This window comes from Nothobranchius furzeri, chromosome 2 (assembly GCF_043380555.1).
Source record: "Nothobranchius furzeri strain GRZ-AD chromosome 2, NfurGRZ-RIMD1, whole genome shotgun sequence".
NCBI classification, from domain to species: Eukaryota; Metazoa; Chordata; class Actinopteri; order Cyprinodontiformes; family Nothobranchiidae; genus Nothobranchius; species Nothobranchius furzeri.
Genome location: NC_091742.1, coordinates 14,649,140 through 14,672,213, shown reverse-complemented (window position 1 = coordinate 14,672,213; position 23,074 = coordinate 14,649,140). Strand labels below are relative to the sequence as shown.

The 23,074-nt window shown below is 43.2% G+C and overlaps 2 protein-coding genes across 3 annotated transcripts; both read right to left on the bottom strand.

The window, feature by feature from the left end:
* Positions 1-488: 488 nt before the first annotated feature.
* LOC107377868 (uncharacterized) lies at positions 489-4,189 on the bottom strand. 2 transcript variants are annotated; one of them, XM_015947777.3, is made up of 9 exons: positions 3,708-4,189; positions 3,225-3,548; positions 2,868-3,137; positions 2,695-2,748; positions 1,979-2,065; positions 1,854-1,888; positions 1,509-1,559; positions 1,257-1,328; positions 489-1,177 (listed from the first exon to the last, which is right to left on the bottom strand). In XM_015947777.3, exons 1-9 carry the CDS (start codon positions 3,811-3,813, stop codon positions 1,082-1,084), a joined length of 1,095 nt encoding a protein of 364 aa, XP_015803263.3. In that variant the 5' UTR covers positions 3,814-4,189; the 3' UTR covers positions 489-1,081. The 2 variants fall into 2 exon arrangements, with proteins under 2 accessions (XP_015803263.3, XP_070404896.1); XM_070548795.1 differs by lacking the exon at positions 3,225-3,548.
* A 5,351-nt stretch (positions 4,190-9,540) lies between these two features.
* LOC139061908 (uncharacterized) lies at positions 9,541-11,656 on the bottom strand. Its single transcript, XM_070541851.1, has 8 exons — positions 11,643-11,656; positions 11,484-11,588; positions 11,180-11,366; positions 10,662-11,109; positions 10,476-10,544; positions 10,290-10,376; positions 10,179-10,207; positions 9,541-9,664 (listed from the first exon to the last, which is right to left on the bottom strand). Exons 1-8 carry the CDS (start codon positions 11,654-11,656, stop codon positions 9,602-9,604), a joined length of 1,002 nt encoding a protein of 333 aa, XP_070397952.1. The 3' UTR covers positions 9,541-9,601.
* Positions 11,657-23,074: the final 11,418 nt, after the last annotated feature.

Genomic DNA, 23,074 nt, shown 5'->3' with positions numbered 1-23,074 from the left:
CATATTTTGCTACACTGTATTTTAGCTGAATATCTCATGTCAAATGGTTGCTAAACTTGGTTATCATTTTTATTATCATATATTATTGACTGTTATTATGAAAATTAACAGTTTTTTGCTGACTCTTTAGTTTTATTTTAGTTGATCATTCAATGACACCAACAGTCTAGCATTTAGTATCCCTCAGTGGGTCCTGACCCCTACTTTGGAAACCACTGAAAAAAAAGTTTCCTTGATTTCTGACCAACATGATCAAATTTGTCATTAAAATAATTCACAAAGGCTTATATTGTCTTTCCGCTACTCTTAAAAATATCCGTGTGCAAAGATGTTTGATAAAAAAATGAAAATGTAGCAAATTTATCAGAAGGAACTTAAAAAGGAAACATAAAAAACAAATACTATACAACTGTGTTTATTAAATATATATTATATTGTACATAATTAGTTAGATAAATATGCAAAGTAAAAAATCTGACAGAAAATAATTAAGATTTATGTGAAACAAACTGATGTGTCTTTATTATGGATGCCATTTTACCAGCAGGTGTCATCATATCAATAACTGAACCATCTGAAGCATTAAGACTTTTACAAGAAAATGAGCATTTAAACAAAACAAAAAAAAAATAAAAGAAAATGTCAAAATATTGCATCTGAATCTGTTAAAAATACAAAATAAGTCTAAAACATTACATGCATAAATACATGTGTATGTGTGTAAGAAGAGGTGAAAAGAAAACATGCATGACTGTAAAAAGCATCTTTAGAGCTGTCACTCATCCTGCGTCTCCGTGACAACAAGTTTCTTCATGAGTTGGATTTTTACATCTCACAGCTGCTCTGCTGAATCACATCCTTCATGACATCTGAACATGTTCCTGTCACGCCCATCGCTTAAAGTAAAAAGTCTAATTAAATATCAAACTGTTACATAATACAGTCCGGGTTAAATACTGATGAGTTACTTTAAAGATGACGCTAAAAGAAAACAAAGCTTTAAAATAAACAAAAACCATGAAAAACATCTTCCATTAACTGATGAGGCTTTGCTATCAGACCAGCAGAGTTTTATTATTTATTATTTAGGTTTTTCTACGACTGAAGCATAGAGGCTGTTGGGATCAGTGGGCGGAGCTTTCACCACGCTGTAAGTGACATCAACGTCAACATTAATCTGCAAAAAAACAAAAATGAGAGGAAAGATGACCTCCTGTGACCTCCCAAAACAACCATGAATTTCTGAGAGAGCTCACCTCCCTGCTGCTCCTGTTGGGTTTCTTGGTGTAGCTGATGGAGGCGTAGGCAGCTTCACCTTCAGCTTCAACCTGCCCAACACACGACCCGCTCAGTTAACCGCTGACGACACTTCTGCTAAGTGTTAGTTTCTCAAGCAGTCTTATTTTGGACCTTCCTGTTTCTCTCGGCTGTGTTTGCTGAAACTTAAACTTTCTTCTCTGACCGCCTTCGTGTTAATGTTAATGATGCTTCAGGTGAGTTTAGACTACCTGTTCTTGTTCTGAGGCACACGGAGCCACGTCAGGGTCGGAGGTCGTGCCCTGAAAAGGATGCAGTTCTGCTAAATTCTTTCAGCTTCGTCGGGAAACGGTTCAAAAGAAAATATTTATGCAGCTTTCATAATAATAAGTTATAAAGTTTGCTGCATCAGTTAAAATTGGAGGGAAATTTTTAAATCAAACAGAACAATTCCACCTTAAAACTGCATCTGAGAGTCAGGAAGCCGAGCTTCCTGTAACTCATGTGTGAGGGTTAGGGTGAGAGGATTAGTTCATGTAAATGCTTATTTATAACAGTTCAACACTTTTATCTTATGAGCTGAATGCTGAACTCACCCCACTGGAATGTTTTGGGCCTTTCTGCTGTAAAACTGAATTAAAATTGATCAGATTGTTAAAAACAGCAGGTTAAAACTGAAGTTTTACATTATTTTTCACAGGTAAATAGTTTTATTTCTCACCTTGATTTCTCTTGAGTATGACGAGTGCGAGGCCTATGATTAAGGCCACGGTGGCCACGCCCACCCCGACGTACACCCAGGTCCACCCTGGAAAAATAAAATCAACCAACTTTAGAGTCTGTAGGGTTCTTCTAGGAGGTAATAATAGTTTTAATGATTAAAAAGCAACGTAGTTATATATAATATGCTTAGAACATGCAATTTTAACTTTTATTTGATAATAAAAAGTTTCAAACAAATGTTTCAAGCGTTAAACTCGAGTGTAAAGCATGAATAAAAGCTCCAGATAAGACAAAAGAATAAAACTGTCACAAGATTGTTTTGTTCTCTTTGTACCGGAGTTTGAATTTTCTGGATTTCCTCCTGAATTTGGTTCAAGAACAGAAACCGAAATATACATCAAAAATAACGCTGATTTCTCACCTTAGGTGGAGAGGATGTTGTTTCATCTGAGATGAAACCTCTTCTTATCTTCAAGTTTTAATCTTTGTGTTTTATTTAGAGTGCTTCTAAGCAGCACATTGTCATGTTTCTGTGCTACGCTACAGCAGTAATTATCAGCGCCAGCAGGACCAGAGCCACAAAGATGTACAACCACAATAAATCTGCCAAGATCTCAACATCATGGATGTGAATATAGGCTGTGTGTAATTAAATAAATAATAAACTTTCTGTTCATGAAATCCTGACAGTAAAACTCAAAAATTATTTTCTACCTCGGTCTGCAGCTCCGCTTCCACCTGCAGAGTCGGTCGTGTTGGTTTTCCCTCCTGATGTAACCATTGATGTTGTTGTTGTTGGAGAAAAATAAATCATAAGTTGTTTTTTTTACCATCAATGAAACATTTGACTTCTAGATCTCTGAAACCAGGTTGTTGTGGTTTCTCACCTGTTGGACCAGAGCTGAAGGTAAAAAGCTGCTGTTTGTTTTCTGTCTCTACTTCACATTTGAATAACTTAAACCTTGATGAGTAAACGTAGGTGGAGGTCTGAAAGGTCACAGCAGCAGAGCAGGAAGATGGAGATGATGTCTTTATATCAGGATGATCTTTCTCCACATCGTTAACCTTAAACAACCACTTCACTTTACGTCTGCATTCATCGTACGGCGACACAGAGCAGGTGAACGTCACCTTGTTCTGCTCTGTTTGTTCTCTCACTGAGGACGGATGGAGAGAGAAAAGTAAACATGATTATATTTATATTTGTGATCGTTTTGTTGTGATAAATGTGTGTGAACACTCACGGGTAACAACGGAGAGGTAAACAGGAGCATCACTACGTGATGTACTATCTCCTTCTCTTTCATACTGTCTGCAGGTGTATAAACCAGCATCTTCAGCTGAGATGTTCCTCAGAACCAGAGAACAGTTTCCTGCTAGACTCAGTGAGTCTGATCTGTTGCATTTAACCTGGCCATGACCAACCAGCTCTTGTGCTGCTCCTCCTGGTTTATTGTAGTTCCAGGTGGTGGTGTTACAGTTTCTGTGACCGTTAATCACATTTTCACAAGACAAAGTGACATCATCTCCAGCTCTGATGGTGTAGAGAAGATCTCCACAAATGACTCCTGAGAGAATGATGGAGAACCAGAGGTGTTTATAGAGATTTAAAACGTTATTAAACCCTAACCCTACAGAAGCACCTGATGCTCTGGCTGTCAGGAATTTTCTCAGCTCAGATTCTGATTTAGGTTCACCAACAACAAACAGCGAGTTTTAAACCTTACCTGTAGACATCATGACCAGTAAGAACATCCGGATCCACTTCGAGTCGCCCGTCGCTCCTCTTCCCTTCATCGCCCCTTTACTTCCCATCCTTCTAAACTTGAGCATTTACTGGCGTTTCTACTTCCTGTAATTAGTGGGCAAACCACTTCCTGATTTGCATCAGTCTTGTCAAAGTCTTTCTTTTCTCTAAGGAACTGTTGAGCACTTCTTCTGCTTTTGAGTCACGTTGAGCTGGAGACCATTTCACACCCAGATGTGTCAAAAGCTAGAACTGATGCAGACTTTAGTGTTTCTGTTACTGAAACAGCTCAGTCAGCCTCTATGGGGCTACTTTTAATGCTGGATTATGTGACTTTAATCTCCCACTGCTGTCACTCAGCATCTACACTCTAAAACTTCATTTGCAGAAAATCTAACAAATGTATTAAAGAATGTTTCTTTAAAATTTACTACAAAAGTAAATAATGGGATTGTGCATGGTAAGAAACCACCACAGAAGAAGACCGAACAGCTGCTGTTTAGGTAAAAAGAGCATCAGTGTCCTCCTGCGCCCCCTGGTGTTCACTTAGAGGAAAGGTGTTTGATAAACTACAAGAAAAGAACAGAAAGAGCAAAGATTAAAAAATAAATAGTAAAGAAATATAGAAGCAAATATGAAAACAAGCTAAAAGAGCTTCTGACAAAACAGATTATTTCCAGATGCTGATGCATAAATTCTGTATGAATGGTCTGCGTATGGTAACATAGAGCTGTCACCCACGTAAAACACAATTAGAGCTCTATGTTAGAACCTGATCATGTCATTGTTGTAAAAACATACATATATATTTATCACATTTGGACACATTGTTTCCATCCCTCCATGGTTGAGTCCTGAGGGTCCAGACAAGACCTTCCTCTCCCCATCGACCCTCTCCAACTCATCCCGGGAGATCTCCAGGTGTTCTCAGGTCAGAGCGGATACATCATATTTCCAGGGGGTATGTGTCTCAGTCCAGTGTCTGAATGTCCTCCAGAGGAAGGAGACCAGTAGGCATCCAAACCAGAGGGTTGAACCACCTGAGCTGACTCTGAGCTTCTATACGATGGAGCTCCTCATTGCAGCTGCTGGTATGCAATGGCCCCTGCTGAAATCTGATTGGTTCCTGACCCCGGCTTTCCACGGGAGCCGTCAGCAGCACGTTACTGCAGCAGCACGTCATAGCTGCCGATAGGAACCGCTGTGGTCAACAGAACCTTTTCCACTGGAGCCGTCGGCAGCCGTCAGCAGCGCGAGTCGGCCGCGTCTCAGGAGCAGCATGTCGCGGCCTTTACGCGCCGGTTCTATTTTCTACGCGCGACGCCTCTGAAACGGGTCAAGTTCGACATTTTTGGGGAAGGAAAGACAGGAAATCGGACGCGGAAATGGAGAGAAGCTACAGAGATTTTCAGAATAAAGAATGTGCTGCCTTCCGGTTGCTTTACTTTTAAAAAAGGTTACTAACTGTGCGTCCCCGTGAGAAGTTATCACCTAGCTAGCGGTCTCCTTTGTTTTTCAGGTCCGTATTGGCGATTATAAAACGGACAGAACATAAAACACAAACCATGTTGTAATTTTCTCCTGCTTGTTATTGTGTTTACTGACGAAGTCACTCGTGTGACTTCGTGCTCGGTCGGTGACAGCTGCTCCCCTGCTGCTTCGCGTCTCGTGGGAAGGGCCAAGCAGCAGCTTACGCGAGCAAGACGTGCTGCTGCAGTAACGTGCTGCTGACGGCTCCCGTGGAAACCCGGGGTGAAGTGCACCTGTCCCGTCACTCATCTGTCCTTTGGAGATGATCAGATTATAGGTGGATGCAATCCCAAATTCAAACATGAGTGGCCCTATTGAGCTAAAGAACAAACTGGGTGTTTATTCACCCATCAACTTTAATCCGATCCCATTTGTAGCCATAAAAATTAATACAACGCTAAAATATCTCAGAAGCTGTGTTTGTATTTGGTCTGTGTGACCTAAAGATGTAATAAAATTACATTAAGGTGTTTCAACATGGTGTGGGTGCTGAAATGTATCTGCCTTACCAAAATCAGGGATGCGTGTGAGGATGGTACACTAAAACTGGGACCCCCTAAATATTGTGGCCCCTTGATGGCCCCATTGTCAGAAAATTCTAGATCCACCACTGGAGGGGGTTAAAAATACCAGTCATACCAGTCAGAAGTCTTTTGTTAAACTGGACTTATTATTATTTAACCATCAGTTGTTGGTCAGGTGTTATTTAACATCATAATAATTCATAAAAATCCTTCCACTTTTGATCATATTGAGATTAAAACTTGTTAACTAAATTATTTTCAGTGAAAATTCCAACAAAACAGAAATATTTCACTAAGCTGACTTTAATATCAGTGCATTGGTGCTTTAGGATAAACGTTGTTTAGAGACCCAAAGAGACAGTTGGGTGTTTGTGATGATATTTATTTTCTTTAACAAGTTAAATGTACAACAGGTGTCGGTTCAGATAAAAGTGGGAAGTAATGTGTCTGTCTTCTGTTTTAGAAAGGGCTAATAAGAAAATAACTAATAAACAGTCAGACTTCCAACATATTTTCCAAAAAGCTGCTGGTTGATTACTTACCTCTGAGGAATATTTTATAAAAGTGGAATTATTTTAGTGAGATTGTGACGACAGCAGCAGCACAACTCTGGAGGTTTTAACCTGATGGTCACAGTAATCACAATAAAACTGAAGATAAAGTTGCTTTATTTGCAGATTATAAATCAGGGGTATTCAATTCCGGGCCCAGAGAGCAGGTATCTAGCAAGTTTTAGTCTTAACTCTGTTTCATCACACCTGTTTTCAATCCGCAGGCTTCTGCAGAGCCGATAAACTGCTGCACAGGTGATTGGACTGATGAATCAAGTGTGTTGGAGCAGAGAAACTACTAATACACAAATTTTTACAACAAAGAGAACAAAGGCTTTAAAAACCAAAAAACTCAACCGTTGTGTGTCCTTGGAGTCTGTTTTGATGCATTGACCACAACATTTTTGGGGGCTTGTCCGGGATTTGAATCCTTCACTGGTTGCGTCTCTCACAAAGAAAAAGAAACAGGTGAGGTGTACTTGGTTCGATAAACCCACAGCAGGATTTAAAAACAAGTACACCTGTTCCATAGTCGATTTTTCACTTTAAAAGTCTACATTCCATTTAGTCAAGTCAACTTTATTTATGTAGCACTTTACAACAGCACAAAAGCTGACCAAAGTGCTGACAAGCCAAAACAAACAGAAGTTTCCTATAATGCTAAAAATAAGATAAAAGTTAATCAAAAAGTAAAAACATGAGCAAAAAAAAAAAACCCAAACAAATCAAACTGACATAAAAGCTTCTAAAACAGATGCATTCTCAAACTGAATGAAAAGCAGCTTAGAACAGATGAGTCTTTAAAAGTGATTTAAAACCTGACAGTGAAGAAACCGTCCTAATCTGGATTGGGAGTGTATTCCACAACCTTGGAGCTGCTACTGAGAAAGCTCTATCACCCCTGACATTCTCTTCGTTCTCAGTACCTTCAGGAGAAACTGGTCAACTGACCTCATTGACCGAGACGGGGGGTGAGCAACTAAAAGTTCACACAGATACTGCGGAGCAAGGCCATGTACAGCTTTAAACGCCAATCAAAGAACCTTGTACTGGACCCTAAAACCAACAGGCAGCCAGTGCAGCGAAGCTAAAATTGGGGTGATGTGCTCCCTCTTTCTTGAACCCGTCAATAGACGTGCTGCTGCATTTTGCACCATTTGAAGACGGGAGAGGTGAGACTGAGGGAGACCAAGGTACAGTGAGTTGTAATAGTCAAGGCGTGATGTAATAAATGCGTGAATCACCGTCTCAAAGTCATGGATTGAGAGCAGATGCTTAACCTTGGCTATCCTCCTTAACTGATAAAAACTAGCTTTGGTTATGGCACTGATTTGCTTTTCCAGAAGCAAATCACTGTCAAGCCGGACTCCCAGATTGGTCGCTGTAGGCTCCAAAAATAGGGCCAGTGGACCATGGCCAGCTGAACACGGCCCACTGGACACACTGGTACTAAAAGCATGACCTCAGTCTTGTCATTATTAAAGCGTAAAAAATTTGCAGACATCCAGGTTTTAACCTCATCGAGGCAGTTTAGAAGAGGATCTAATGAATTGGGTAGGGAAGAAATACACTCCTCAATGTCAAATGGCTTCATTGACAAGGATGAAGGAGCCCTGCGACGACATACAAAGCTGAGTGAGCAGAAGCTAACGGCAGCGTGAAGCAGCAGCATGGGCTGAAGACCAAAGCTAAGCAGTGCGATAAAATAGGTAAATAAATGCAGCGCGGCTTAGCATGCATACTGACAATGTGACCATTACATTAGCTTAACAAGCAGGTGAAGACTTACAGATACAAGTCAAACAGAAGCATGGATAGACAGCAGTGTGATGGTTGAGCAGCAGCAATCCAAATGAGAAGCAGCAGTATGTACAGTGAGGGATAGTCACATGTACGTGACTTCAGGCACATCCCTGCAGGGGATATCCACCTGTATGTGACTTCAGACACATACCTGAATACAGTGATCCCTCGTTTATCGCGGTAGATGCGTTCCAGACCTGGCCGCGATAGGTGGAAATCCGCGAAGTAGGCACACCATATTTACAGTATTTATTTAAGAGGTACGTACACTATTCAGACTTTTAAAACCCTCCCTTTACATAGTACTGTTAACAAACCACCCTTAAATATACATTTTATGATGCAATTGATGAAAAAAAAAACCCAGGAATTTCTTGATATTTCGCATAGAAAAATACCGCAAATCGGTGAAAAATAACGCGAATCGGCGAATTTCCCTTGAATAAGGCTCCAAAGAAAAAATCTGCGAAGTCGTGAATCCGCGATAAACGAACCGCGACGTAGCGAGGGATCACTGTACACCTTTTTCCCTCGAGGCTTGATCGCAGCACACCCTAGTGGCCAGTGGTGACCTCTGCAGGTAGGTCAGGTTTAATGGGAATATAAACCTGGGCGTTGTCTGCATATAGATGAAAAGAACATCCATGTTTCATAAAAATGGAACCCAGAGGTAGCAAATTAAGGGAGAACAACCCAGCACCAATCCTTGAAAACCCCCGCATACGAGAGGCGAGCGAGATCATGTGAAGCCACCCAATGATACACAAAAACACACAGATCATTCCATTCCATTTAGAAGTCATGCTAGTCCCCTAACAGCTAGTATGTTCCTCTGTAGAAGTGGAATGCAGCCCTTGTTCCTGTTCCTTTCTTTGTCTTTAGGTTCAAAATCGGCGCAATAAATATAAAATGATCAACATGTCTAAACATCATCACCATAAGTTACAAGGAGAAACAGGAAAATAATTGTGTCATAAAACAAACACCCCCAATGGCTGATTCCAGAACAATATTTAAGTCCCACCCCTTTTGTAAAGAAGTCCTGCCCCTTTGTGTAAACCAATGAGGCACTTTCCTGCCTCTGAAACCTAGGCATTCATACAGTAGCTGCTGCGTGTTGAAATATTTTGCCCCAATATGTTTGGATGTAAATTGATGCTTGAAAAGTGTTCAAGTGAGTTTGTTGGAAATTTATCCCAATTTCCTAAAGGCTCGGATTCATTATCCCCGAAAACCAGCAACATGGCAGTGCCTGTAAACAGCTTCGTTTCTTTACATCTGAAATTTTCCCCCATCAGCGACTCTTTAATGGTTTAAACAAAGAAAACATAAAAATTCTGCCACTGTCTGAAGCCCAAATGAACGAATATTCCAGCTAAATTCTGCAGATTAGCTCAAAGATGGAATAAATGAAGCTGAGCTAAAATCTGATGACCGATGTGTGGAGTCAGCTGGAGGCAGGAGGGTCAAACGCTGGATGTTCTGATGTTTTCATAGTCAGCTGCACCATCGGCCCCATCATCACACACCTGAACATCACAACACAATCACACTGATGAGTTCAATCAGACACGTCACCAACAGCTGGATCCCAGTCTGAGGACACTATAATGTTTTTTCCCATGTCTACTTTTGTATGATATAAAATCTGCCTGTTGTCTTTTCAACCACTAGATGGATTATGATGAAATTATACAAAAACATTAATTATATTTACAATTAAATCACCTTTGGAGTCAAAATTCAAGATGGCTGCCATGGCTGACCAACCATCAAACACAAAAAGTCTAAAACATGAAAAATTCTACAGATTTTGAGTAAAACAGATGCTGAGAGTCATTGATAATCATAGTTCAAGAGATCATAGAGGAGGAAAAAGCTCACATGCTCCAGGAGAGAATGCTATTTTCTAGATTTGACCAAAACAGGTAAACTTTATTATTTCTCAGCAGGATCTAAAGGTCTGACGGTAAAGAAAGCAGCCGAGTTTTGACTTTTATGATAAGATTTTTTTTAACACTTTGACGATAAATCTAGCCTCACCATGCCTGAGTGCGTCTGCGTTTTCCTCCCTAAAAACAAAAAGAAACCTTGAGTGCTGATGTAATTCCTCTCCTCTCAGTAGACGTTCATGTTTAGACGAGAACATCTCACCTTTAGCTCTGGTCCGTCTGCTGGTGACGACGACACCTGCTGTCAGCGCGGCTAAACCCACAGAACCAATCAGGAACCTGAGCCAGACTGATCAGATTTGTGATGTTAAACAGGAGAAACCGTCAGAAAACGTGTCAAACGGATCAGCGTCCTCCTGCTGCATCCTGGACCGTGTCGTGGGTTCACCTGCTGTGCAGCTGGGTCCAGGTGTTGGTGGAGATCCACCTGCAGAGTCCGTCGTGTCGGTTTTCCCTCCTGATGTAACCATTGATGTTGTTGTTGGAGGACAAAAATAAATCATAAGTTGTTTTTTACCATCAGTGAAACATTTGACTTCTAGATCTCTGAAACCAGGTTGTTGTGGTTTCTCACCTGTTGGACCAGAGCTGAAGGTAAAAAGCTGCTGTTTGTTTTCTGTCTCTACTTCACATTTGAATAACTTAAACCTTGATGAGTAAACGTAGGTGGATGTGTGAAAGGTCACAGCAGCAGAGCAGGAAGATGGAGATGATGTCTTTACATCAGGATGATCTTTCTCCACATCGTTACCCTTAAACAACCACTTCACTTCATGTCTGCATTTATCGTACGGCGACACAGAGCAGATGAACGTCACCTTGTTCTGCTCTGTTTGTTCTCTCACTGAGGACGGATGGAGAGAGAAAAAGTAAACATGATTATATTTATATTTGTGATCGTTTTGTTGTGATAAATGTGTGTGAACACTCACGGGTAACAACAAAGATGTAAACAGGAGCGTCAGGATGTAATCGATATCCTCTTTCATACAGTAGGCAAAAGTATAAACCAGCATCCTCAGCTGAGATGTTCCTCAGAACCAGAGAACAGTTTCCTGCTAGACTAAGTGCGTTTGATCTGTTGTATTTAACCTGGCCATGACCAACCAGCTCTTGTGCTTCTCCTCCTAGTTTAATGTAGCTCCAGAAGGTGGTGTTACAGTTTCTGTGAACTTTAATCACATTTTCACAAGACAAAGCGACGTCATCTCCAGCTCTGATGGTGTAGAAAAGATCTCCACTAACGACTCCTAAGAGAATCAGAGACATTTGGACCTTCCTTCAGAAAATTGATAAAAAATGTTTATTTCCTAACCCAACATCATGTTTGCTGCCAGTGAAACAACAGCCACCATCTCCATGAACACTAATCATCTCTAACATCTGAACTCCTCACCTGGAAGCTGCAGCAGCATCGTGAGGAGCAGAAACATCTGAATCCATCCAGGTTCCTCCATGGCTCCTCTCTGCTCCGTCGTCTCTCTTCACTTCATGTTTAACTCTGAAACGCGACAGATTTTCTCCAGCAGCTGAATCTACATCCTATAACTTGTACGGTTCCTTCATCATGACTCATGCTTCTCGTCGCTGGCGTTCATGTGAAACGGAAACATTGAGACATGGTTACGATTCTATCTTTGGTTCCTTTTAAACCCAGAAGATGTGAAATGACGACGTTAATAAAGAAAAATATTTATAATTTTCTCAGAAATTCTGTCTTCCCGAGTTTGTTTTATTCAACACACCAAAAAGAAATGATTAAACATCAAAGGTAGTATAGTAGTAGTATGTAGTACAGTTGGGTACTCATGAGGTACCTACAGGTACTTAGAGAGGTTATGTAGAGCAAGCACCACCACCATAAGGAAACCATAGTTCATGCATAAACTGGTCATATTTTATGTTCCCACTTCCTGTGGGAACTTTGTGTTACATCATCTCTAATGATGATCTAACAGAAATCTGATGTAAACCTTTAATAACCACACGAACCGTTCTGAGCTGTTTTAATAGAACTTACCCGGTTCTGAGCAGCTCAGCATGTGAAGTGATCCGCTTTGTCCTGAGCTAACCGATTCCCTGATTTTAGAGTAGAATGAAAACCATTTTATTCTTTAGTAACTGTTAATTACATTATGTCACACATCTACAGCATGATCGCTTCTGGTTAATAAAACTGATACTATTGAAAAGCCAGTTTCATGTTTTACTTTTATCTGTACAGGCGGGTCAGCAGTAATGCTCCCAAAAGATCTGTGAAGCAACCACAGCTCATCCAGAACACTGCTGCTAGTCTCAGCAAGAACCCAGAGGACCGAACACATCACTCCTGTTTTTAGATCCGCACACTGGTTACCAGTAAACTACAGAATCCATTTCAAACTACTTCTCTTAGTTTATAAATCACTCAGTGGCATGGGGCCAGAATACACATCGGGTCTCCTTCAGGTATCTACGCCCAGCAGGGCTCTGAGGTCCTTAGGAAGTGGTCGGCTGGTAGAACCGGGTCAGAAACTAACAGGGTGACGCCCGGGACACACCGGCCGCGGAAGCTTCGCGAAGCGCCGAGAAGCGAATCGCTCACGAAATTCGGCCGCTGCTCGCCGCTCCTCAGTTCAGATCAGACGCGCCCCAGTCGAGGCGCGCCTCGGCTCAGCTGTAGTTTTTCTCTTAACCACTTGGTGTCCTCCATTTCCTCTCTGCCTTTTCTCAGCTCATTTCCTCTACGTTTGAGTGTTTGTACGTGTGTGTGTGTGACACCCGTGACTGTTCTACATTACAGGAATACGACAGTCCCAACACATTGTAGAATACATTTAGACCACATACATTACTATAATATATTATAGCAATAAATCTGATGTAGTAATGCAACCCACTGCATTAATATAAGCATATTTAATAACTCTAAAGAGCAAGTCACCTCCTACAAGAGACTTACTTCACTCCTATTTCATGTTTGAAAAATGCAACAAATGCTGTTGCCTGACAGACCGAGAGGGCAGAGCTACTAACAAATACACACACACACAGGCTTACAATGGCATTGTGACATCATAATGTACCAGTTTACATCACAGCATACCTCTTAGCCAATAGCGGTGGCAGATTTAAATTCAAATACAGTGCAGAGTTTTTACCTGACAACAGCACAACACTGACAGTTTTAGGCAGAATATTTAAAATTTAACTAAAATGCACTGAAGTTCCAAATCATTGACTACACATGTCTGCAGCATGATTAGACACTCGTTCATGTTGTTTATCAGCAAAAAAAAAAAAAAAGCTGGTTTGGGGGTGGCTTGCCCTTTTAGTCCTACAAGAAGCCCTAAACTCGAGTCGTAATATCCAATTTAAAGTGGTTCAATGAAAGCCAGAATTCTGCTCCAGCTTACCTTGAAGAAAATGCTTTGAATGTTGATCTATTATGTTCAGTAGAATACATTTTACAGTCATTACTTTATATTTTTATGTGAAGACAGTACATGCATCTATAACCCAGTTTATCTGGCTTCTATAGCCTGACTAATAGCAACTAATTAAACAGAAAAATTTCTATTAAACTGTACGGTCAACACAGTAGTGGTAATTGTGAAAAATGAACACCAAACTTGTACAACATGTATAATAGCATTTTTAATAAAGCATTTTACGAACATTATGTTTAGTCATTACATATGCAAGTTGTGTGACGGGGTGAGTACTCCTTCTTCTCTACAACATCTTTGTGAGATCTTCATTCCAGGAGAGGGCACTCACCAGCTGCGAAGCATTACCGATCAGCGGCAGATCCTCAAATCAACCGCAGCAGAGCTCTATTTAAGAGGAGAGGGAACCACTTCACATCGCTGGATGATTAACTACTCACTGTAGTATCTTGCCACTCAAGTATTAGGTTATGCTTGGTCTCTGCTCAGACATTTGTGCTGTCGCAGTTGTTGGATATATTTGGATTTTTTTTTTTGCTTGGATTCTGGTGTTTGGACTCAAGTTTGTTTCATCTTCAGGATACTTGGAAACGCTGAACCACTGACGGATGTACCTACCTGGAAGTCACCATAACCCGCCTGGATTACAACTCTCACGGTTCGCCTCTCCTCCTGTTCCACTTGTCCTCTGCCGCCATCATCTGGCTCCCTCTCCTGGACACACCCCGTCACACCATCTGCCCTCCCTGCTGGCTTCTGGACTCTTGCCGACTACTTTGGACATCTCCAGGACACTTTTAGTTAGGTTAAATAAATCCTTGTTTGAACTTTCTGCCTTTGTCCTGTGATTCTTCATCGTCGTGGGTTAAACACCTTCCCAGGAACATGACAATGCACAAATAAGCTGAATCATTAATTATGAGTAATGTACTCAAGACCTAATGAAACTCTTTTGAATAACTTTATTTTGAATATTAAAATAAAACTTGTCAGTGGGTTAAAATTTGAAAAGACTAATTTTAGGGTTGGATACAATTTTATAATTTTACATCTCTTTATTTTTGGTTTAGTTCAATATTTCTATATTTGAATACCTTTATAGGTTGGTTATCTTACATGGTTGGCTGCGCTGCATATAGCAATCGGTCTGAGGGAGGAATCAGAATTACAGCTTACCCAAAGATGCAGAGAGAAGAAGAAAATGGTTGGCTCAAGTCAGCAGGAGCAACCTCACCAGGACCAGAGATCACAATAACAAAAAGCTGTGTGCAGTGAGTTTAATGTGCACTCTCCAATGTTTTCTATCAAGGCTCTACATGTTCTGCTCTCAACTGCACAAGGCTGCAATTAAACTGTTAAATGTGGCAGGAAATAAACTAATACACCACTCTACAGGCACATTTTGAGGAGGGACAGTTTACTAAGACTAGGCAAGGCAAGGTGAGACTCAGGGCTGATGCTGTGTTTGTTCATCGCCCTGAACCAAGGAGGAGGAAGGACCCCGCAGTGAGAAGTACAGCAGAACCACTGCATGTTGATCCACTGACCAGTGACCACACATATTGTACTCAAGTAAAGGGTGGTACAAATCTTTTGAAATATTAGACATTGGTATTTATTTGATTTAAAAATTACTCTTTATTCTAACAGCGCCATTATAATTTCAGAGAAAGAGGAAAGCAGCAGCAGCAGTGAGGCAAATGAGATGAGGGAAAGTGAGAGGGGACATGAGATGGTATCAGGAGAGAGGGACATCCCAGGAAGCCATGAGGAGCCGGCGTCAGGGCCAGGAGGATAAAGGAACAGGCTATGCAACCAGGGAACCCAGCTGGAAAACTTAAGGGAGGAAATAGAAAGTCAAAAAGGCATGAAAAACGCAAAAGGCATTAAATGGAGTAAACAGACAACCAAAAAGGTCGTACAACTCCGTTTTTCAGTGGGTTCAACAGTCTACAGGTTTCTTCAGGACATGAGTATCCCTCTGTCTGATGTTTTTTATATTTTTACATTTTTTTGTTTTTGTGAAGCGCCTCGTGATTTTTATCTTGAGGGGCGCTATAGAAATGATATTTTCTTCTTCTTCTTCTTAGAACCCTGCAAAGACAAATGCAGCCCATTAACTGGAACCAGGTGTGTTAGGAGAGGTTTCTGACATGCTCAGTTTGAAGGTTAAAAATCTGACAGAGATGGAAAGAGAGAGTGTGCTTACTGTGGATGAGATGGCAATCACTCCAGGCGAGCATCACTCCATCACAGACCCAACTGGGATTTGCCACCACCGTTGTTCCTGGTCAGCTCTCCGCTCAGCCACTATGAAAACAAGAAGATGGACACACAACACAGTTTAACCTTTAATGGTTACATAAGATTTTTGTTTTAGTTACTCTTTGACATTTATTTATTGATAGTTGTGTTATTGCTAATTCTTATTTCTTGTCATTCCTTACTTAATAACAAAATTGCAAATGCTAATATTATAAAGCAAGTGGAAATGCTCCCTAACGAAGAAGTTCTGATCAGATCCAGCCAGGGTTCTGGTTCTGGCCATAGATGATAAACTATGACAGATAAGAAGCACAGCATTCTGACAGCTATTATATATGAGGTCCTGACAGCTGCTTCACACATTTGACTCACCTAATAGATCATCCTGAGCAATGAGAGATTGATCCTTTTTATGGGTAAAACAGTCTCAGACATTTTTATATAATCAAAAACTTCTGATTAAAAAGTACGATGGATGGGAAAACCATAGAAAAGAAAATTTTAGATAAGTTTTGGACCTCAAACCCCCTCTGATATCATCTTGGAGGCGGGGCAAGCTGGTGACCAGCATGAGGAGGAGGGGCCTAACTGCTCTCCTACACTCTGTTGAGGCCTCTAACAGTTCCGCATTAAAGGGGACATATTATTCAAATCTTACGATTTACATCTTTTAGTGCTGTCATGTGGGTCTCCAGAAACGAACCTCCGTCCGTTTTCCATAAAATGGTCCCTCTAAATGTAGACACAATCATGTGACTGGCTGCTTCTGCGACTATCTCGTTGTAACCTGATCTTAGCAACAGAAAGGACACAACACTGGGAAGAACATTTACGAGAAACTGAAATGGAGAGCCTAGCAGGAGCATCTAAATGTGGTTCTTTTTCCTTATCAAAAACAAGAGAGAGACAGGTTTTGTCCAAACTCAGCGCGGGGCATTTATTTACACAACTCATCCATACATCACCAACACTTCATAGGGGACAGCGTCCAGCTTCGATCTAGCACCTCGGCTGGAGATCCTTCCGCAAAGCCCACGTTCTCCTACACCACGCAGCATCATATACTCTTCAACCCCCACCTCTGAGAAATGATGGGGTGCTATTTCCACCTCCTAATATGGTCAAAAGTAGTTGAGATCAACATGTTTTGGAGCATGTACTCAGCAGCTGGGCTGCCTGATAAACGGCTGGTATTGATAAGCAACATGTCAACATGCACGTACACAAAACACTGCTTTTAGCTCCTACAGATCCCCCCCCATGGGGGTGTTCACCCCCATTAATAAGCTGGCTACATAACATATAACATAACACATAAGTGAATGTTAACATAAACCAGTAAATGGGTGTTGAATGGCAAAATGACAAATACACCACAAACTTCAACCAAACTATATAGGTATATATGTAACGACAAAGTAACTGCAAACCAACACTTGGATGAGTACACAAAGTAAGTATCAGCTTCAAAACACAATATGAAATGTGACGTCTTTAACCATCACAGTAACACATCAAAATGCATGCGCAAACTGTAAGGGGGCGAAAACCTGTCCGCTGTTCTTAACAGGAAAAATTCCCCCTTGACCTCCTGGCCCCAAACAGGACGATCACATAAAGCACAGAGTGAGCATGCAAGCCTAGCCTAAGTATATGGCAGACATTAGGTAACAGTGAATTAACAAAAGAACACACGTAAGAGAAAACAAACTGATGAAACCTTCCAACAGAGAACAAAAATCATAAGCATGATCGAGCATTAATTACCCTTAGCAATATTGCAACCAGTAACTGTACGTGAATATGCAATCAAAAATACAAACTCATGTGAAATAAATGATTGACGTGGATACGAATGAACGACTAGATGATGTCGCTGTGACTAAACCTATAAAAGTTAAACACAACAGGAGGTGTAATGAATATACTTAATGTAACAACACAACTGCTCAACTGAAATAGAGAACGGAGTCAGAGTCCCAGTTGCAGAGCTGAAAAAAAAGAAATGGAGTGAAGAAAACACAAAAGTCAGGTGCAGTTTTATTGATGACTGCTGCAGGGGTCTTGTCGCTGGAAGAGGACTTTGAGGCCGATTCCTTAGTCGAGTGCATGTAACCACAACAGCAACATCTCTGATGAGACGCAAAGATTACTCCACCGTTGTCCCATCAGCCGTCCCGTTCTCCAGGCACATTGGGTGTCGTGCTGAGTCCATTGCGGCCATTTCCATTTGCACATATTGAGACGACGCAGCAAGGTTCATTTGGGCAGCCAGAGTTCGCTCCCACAGTCTCCTCACAACAGGTAGGATGCAACATGCCAATAGAGAAATCAGAATTAGTACTACTACTGCACTAATTCCTGCTTTTACCAAAATAGCTCCCCACTGACCCAATTTGAGGGCTAACGAGTCTAAGGACCAGCTTTCCCTGCCTGCATTCTCCCTCAGCTCTATCTTTAAATCTTTCAATTTCCTCATTCCTTCAGTAAATGCACCATCAGGGGCCGTATTACTTGGAATGTAGGTGCAACATTCTTGCCCACTGGAGTTCAGAAACTTACAGAGTCCACCTTTCTCGGCCAGCAACCAGTCCAAAGCCTGGTCGTGCTGCAAAGTCATTTTGACGGTGGCATGAAGTTGTTCACCCAAGAGGCCAAGGTTATTTACTGTGTAATTTAAGATTATTTGCTGATTAAAATAAACATAGTTGATCCATTTCACATTCTTATTTATTGTTATCCAAGGAAGAATTGACTCTAAACCTGCTACTACCTCATCTCTGGCTTGAAACTCTATGGGAATTCCTGTTGGCAGTCCTATGGCGTTTAAATGCACTTTATGATCAAACACATCATACCTCTTTGTCCTACGTCTATTGGTAGCCTCCAACTGAAGTAATTCACTCACACCTTCATGCAAGATAGTCACTGGAACTTTCATACGTACTAGCGTACACAACCCAACCCAAAAACTTGGCAAAACATTCATTAGAACAACACCACCACACATCCAGTAGCTGTCGGCCACTGGAATGTCTTGCTCACCTATGAGATCCAGAGTGGGAATCGTCATCGATATGTCATCACAATCCTGACTAAGAGTTACAGGGTTTTCATACCAAACAGGGGTGTCAATGAGAAGCGGTGTCACATTTGCATGCGGGAACCAGGACAATACCCAAGTGACGTTACAATTGACAGATGTATTACCTACGTCCACTCCTCCATCGTCAGCGAAACCTCCACTTGCAAAACATTCATAATCAGCACTCTAATCAATTTTGTAGTCCGTTGGAGGACCATTTTGGTCTGTTTGGATCGCAAATATAGCACATTCCTCTAAGATGTTATATTCTGCTTATTTTTCAACATATTTGTACTTATCTCGTGTACCATGGAGCAATCTGCATTGGAATCCACACAATGGCATCTTAAGAAGAGGTGGAATCTTTTTATTTATCTCTATTTCCTTTCTAGTCTTACATGTGCGTCGTTGTGTAATGGCACATTCACTAGAAGTATACTTTTCCGGAACAACCTCAGGTAACATTCCGGGTGCTTGAGCGCACACTATGCAGTCATTAGGAGTCATTTCTCTTGTTGTATACAAAGCCCATTTATGCCAACTATTTTGCATGGCGGCATCCCAAAGCCTATCCTCTATAGCCAATTGTCTGCTCGCTCTAGGGGAGATAGGCCCTGTGTTACCGCCGGACCTAGGTCTAATTGGCCCAAATAGTGGCTTAGGTACAGCTTTGCGATTGGTCACTTCTTGTTCATTTTGTCCTTTCTGAGTGAGATTACGAACATGGTTACCACCAGAGGTTGCCGTGGGAAAGCCAGATTTCACAGCCACACCTCCTGTGGGAGTTGTAGTACTGACAGGTGGCTTAGCGGTTACGCTTCTCAGCTTGCTAATTGGCGTTGTTTTAGATCTTGAAATCAGTGGAGTCACTAGCTGTAAGAGAGGAAGAGCTCCAGTCGGCCCTCACCTCTCCGACAGGGGCTGTGGTAGTCAAAACATCAGGGATCACAGTAGCAGTAGCGCCAGTAGTCAAAACATTACTTGGAACTGTGGTTGTTACACCAGTTTTAACAATTGCTACGTCGAATGCAGGCAGGGATGCCGACCTATGTTGCATCCGCCCTGCTGAATTGTACTTAACTTGATCACGGTGTGCTGCCTCGTCGTTGACCAAGTCGTCTGGCGTATGCTCTTGTGATGGGTCGACGAGTTGCTCCTCGGCCATCGTCTCCATCTTCACCTCCTCCAGCACCATCATCAGACCCCCTAGTGTTATCCAAAACAGAACTGTCATCAGGCTTAGCACGCCCTTCCTTCCTCCGGCCATCATGCCGGTTTGTTACGTCAGACACGATACTGCCCTGAGTTTTGTCTTTGACTTTCGTGCAGTGCGTCAGATGATGCCACGTCGATCCTCCTTCGACCTGGACTGCTGTTGGCGTTGCTCGAACCACTTTGTAGGGACCCTCTCGTCGCGGTTCGTGCCACTTCCTCCTGAAAACTTTGATGTACACCTGGTCTCCAGGAACTACCGGCCCGTCTGCGCCTGCGCTAGAGACGAGCTCCTTTCTCTTTTCCTGCAAATAGATGGCTTTATGGATGCTGGTTAGTTGCTTGATATAGCTTTTGAATTCAAGCTCTAGCTGTTCCAGCGAAGGCCCCTTGTGGGCTCCTCTAAGCTGAGGAGCTGGCATTGGCCTGCCTGTTAGGACCTCATGAGGTGAAAGATGCGTGCTTCTGTTAGTTTGCATGCGATAGCTCATTAAGGCAAGCGGCAATGCATCAACCCAGTTAAGGTTAGTACAAGCACAGATTTTGCAGATTTTAGACTTCAACGTCAGATTCGCTCGCTCGACCATCCCTTGGCTCTGGGGGTCTCGTCTCGTCTCGTCTCGTCTTCCTCCGCTTATCCGGGTCCGGGTCGCGGGGGCAGCATCCCAACTAGGGAGCTCCAGGCCGTCCTCTCCCCGGCCTTGTCCACCAGCTCCTTCGGCAGGACCCCAAGGCGTTCCCGGACCAGATTGGAGATGTAACCTCTCCAACGTGTCCTGGGTCGACCCGGGGGCCTTCTGCCGGCAGGACATGCCCGAAACACCTCCCCGGGGAGGCGTCCAGGAGGCATCCTGACCAGATGCCCAAACCACCTCAACTGGCTCCTTTCGATCCGGAGGAGCAGCGGTTCTACTCCGAGTCCCTCCCGAATGTCCGAGCTCCTCACCCTATCTCTAAGGTTGAGCCCGGCCACCCTACGGAGGAAACTCATTTCGGTCGCTTGTATCCGCGATCTCGTTCTTTCGGTCATTACCCAAAGCTCATGACCATAGGTGAGGATTGGGACGTAGATCGACCGGTAAATCGAGAGCCTGGCTTTCTGGCTCAGCTCCCTCTTCCCCACGACAGATCGGCTCAGCGTCCGCATCACTGCAGACGCCGAACCAATCCGCCTGTCGATCTCCCGATCCCTCCTACCCTCACTCGTGAACAAGACCCCGAGATACTTAAACTCCTCCACTTGAGGTAGGACCTCTCCCCCGACCCGGAGGTGGCAAGCCACCCTTTTCCGGTCGAGAACCATGGTCTCAGATTTGGAGGTGCTGATCCTCATCCCAGCCGCTTCACATTCGGCCGCGAACCTACCCAGCAAGAGCTGAAGGTCAGAGCTGGATGAAGCTAGGAGGACCACATCATCCGCAAAAAGCAGAGACGAGATTCTCCTGCCACCAAACTCGACACACTCCACACCACGGCTGCGTCTAGAAATTCTGTCCATAAAAGTGATGAACAGAACCGGTGACAAAGGGCAGCCCTGGCGGAGTCCAACCCTCACTGGGAACAGGTCCGACTTACTACCGGCTATGCGGACCAAACTCAAACTCAAACCAAACCAAAAAGGGTGGGTACTCTGAACTGATATTTGGCCCATAAGCACAAACAACAGTCAGGACCCGTTCCCCGACCCGAAGGCGCAAGGAAGCTACCCTCTTGTCCCCCGGGGTAAACCCCAACACACAGGCAGAGAGTCTCGGAGCTAACAAAAAGCCAACCCCAGCCCTCCGCCTCTCACCCGGAGCAACTCCAGCAAAGTAGAGTGTCCAACCCCTCTCCAGGTCTCGGGTTCCAGAGCCAATGCAATGTGTCGAGGTGAGTCCGACTATATCTAGCCGGTACCGCTCAACCTCTGCCACAAGCTCCGGCTCCTTCCCCGCCAGCGAGGTGACGTTCCATGTCCCAAAAACTAGTTTTCTTGTCCGGAGATTGGACCGCCAAGGCTCCCGCCTTGGTCTGCCACCCGATTCGCATTGCACCGGACCCTTCATGTTCCTCCTGCGGGTGGTGGGTCCACAGTTGGACGAGCCCATGTATCCGGTTCGGGCTGGGCCCGGCCGGGCCCCATGGGCGAAAGCCCGGCCACCAGGCGCTCGCTCACGGGCCCCAACCCCAGGCCTGGCTCCAGGGTGGGACCCCGGTAACCCTCCGGGCCGGGTACTCCGACTCTTCATTTTAACCGCCATGAAAGATCCTTCGAACCGTTCTTTGTCTCACCCTTCACCTAAGACCAATTTGTCATGGGAGACCCTACCAGGGGCACTAAGTGCCCCAGACAACATAGCTCCTAGGATCATTAGGGCACTCAAACTCCTCCACCACGATAAGGTGACGGTTCAAGGAGGAGGGCTCTGGGGGTGATAAACTGATCCTAATCGTTGCTTTATCCTTAGTTGTTGCAACACACCTTTAAGGACTTTTTCAACAAAAGCAGGACCATTGTCCGAGCTTATTTCCGACGGGATACCAAAGCGAGGAATCAGTTCTCTGACTAGAATCTTTACCACTGTTTCTGAACCTAGATCTTTAGAGGGAACGGCTTCGATCCACCGACTGAATCTGTCAATGATCACCAGCATGTACCGTTTCCCATGCACAGACTTAATCATGTCAACATAGTCAATGACCAAATGTTTGAAAGGACCTTTGGGCACTGGAATGTGTCCCGCTGGGACTGTGATGCCCTTTTTTACATTGTTCTCAGCACAAATGTCACACTGATCTATTACTTCCTCAACCATGGCTTTTAGGTATGGTGAACAGTAACCTTGTTTGGTAAGTCTTTTCAGCACCTCTGCACGACCACAATGATCAGGACCGTGGCTTTCCGAGATTAGCATCGTCAGCAAGGAGACAGGTGCAACGATCAAGCCCTCATGAGACCTCCACAAGCCGCTTGAGTCCATTGTTGCACCTCTTCTTCTCCAACACTGCTGCTCGCTT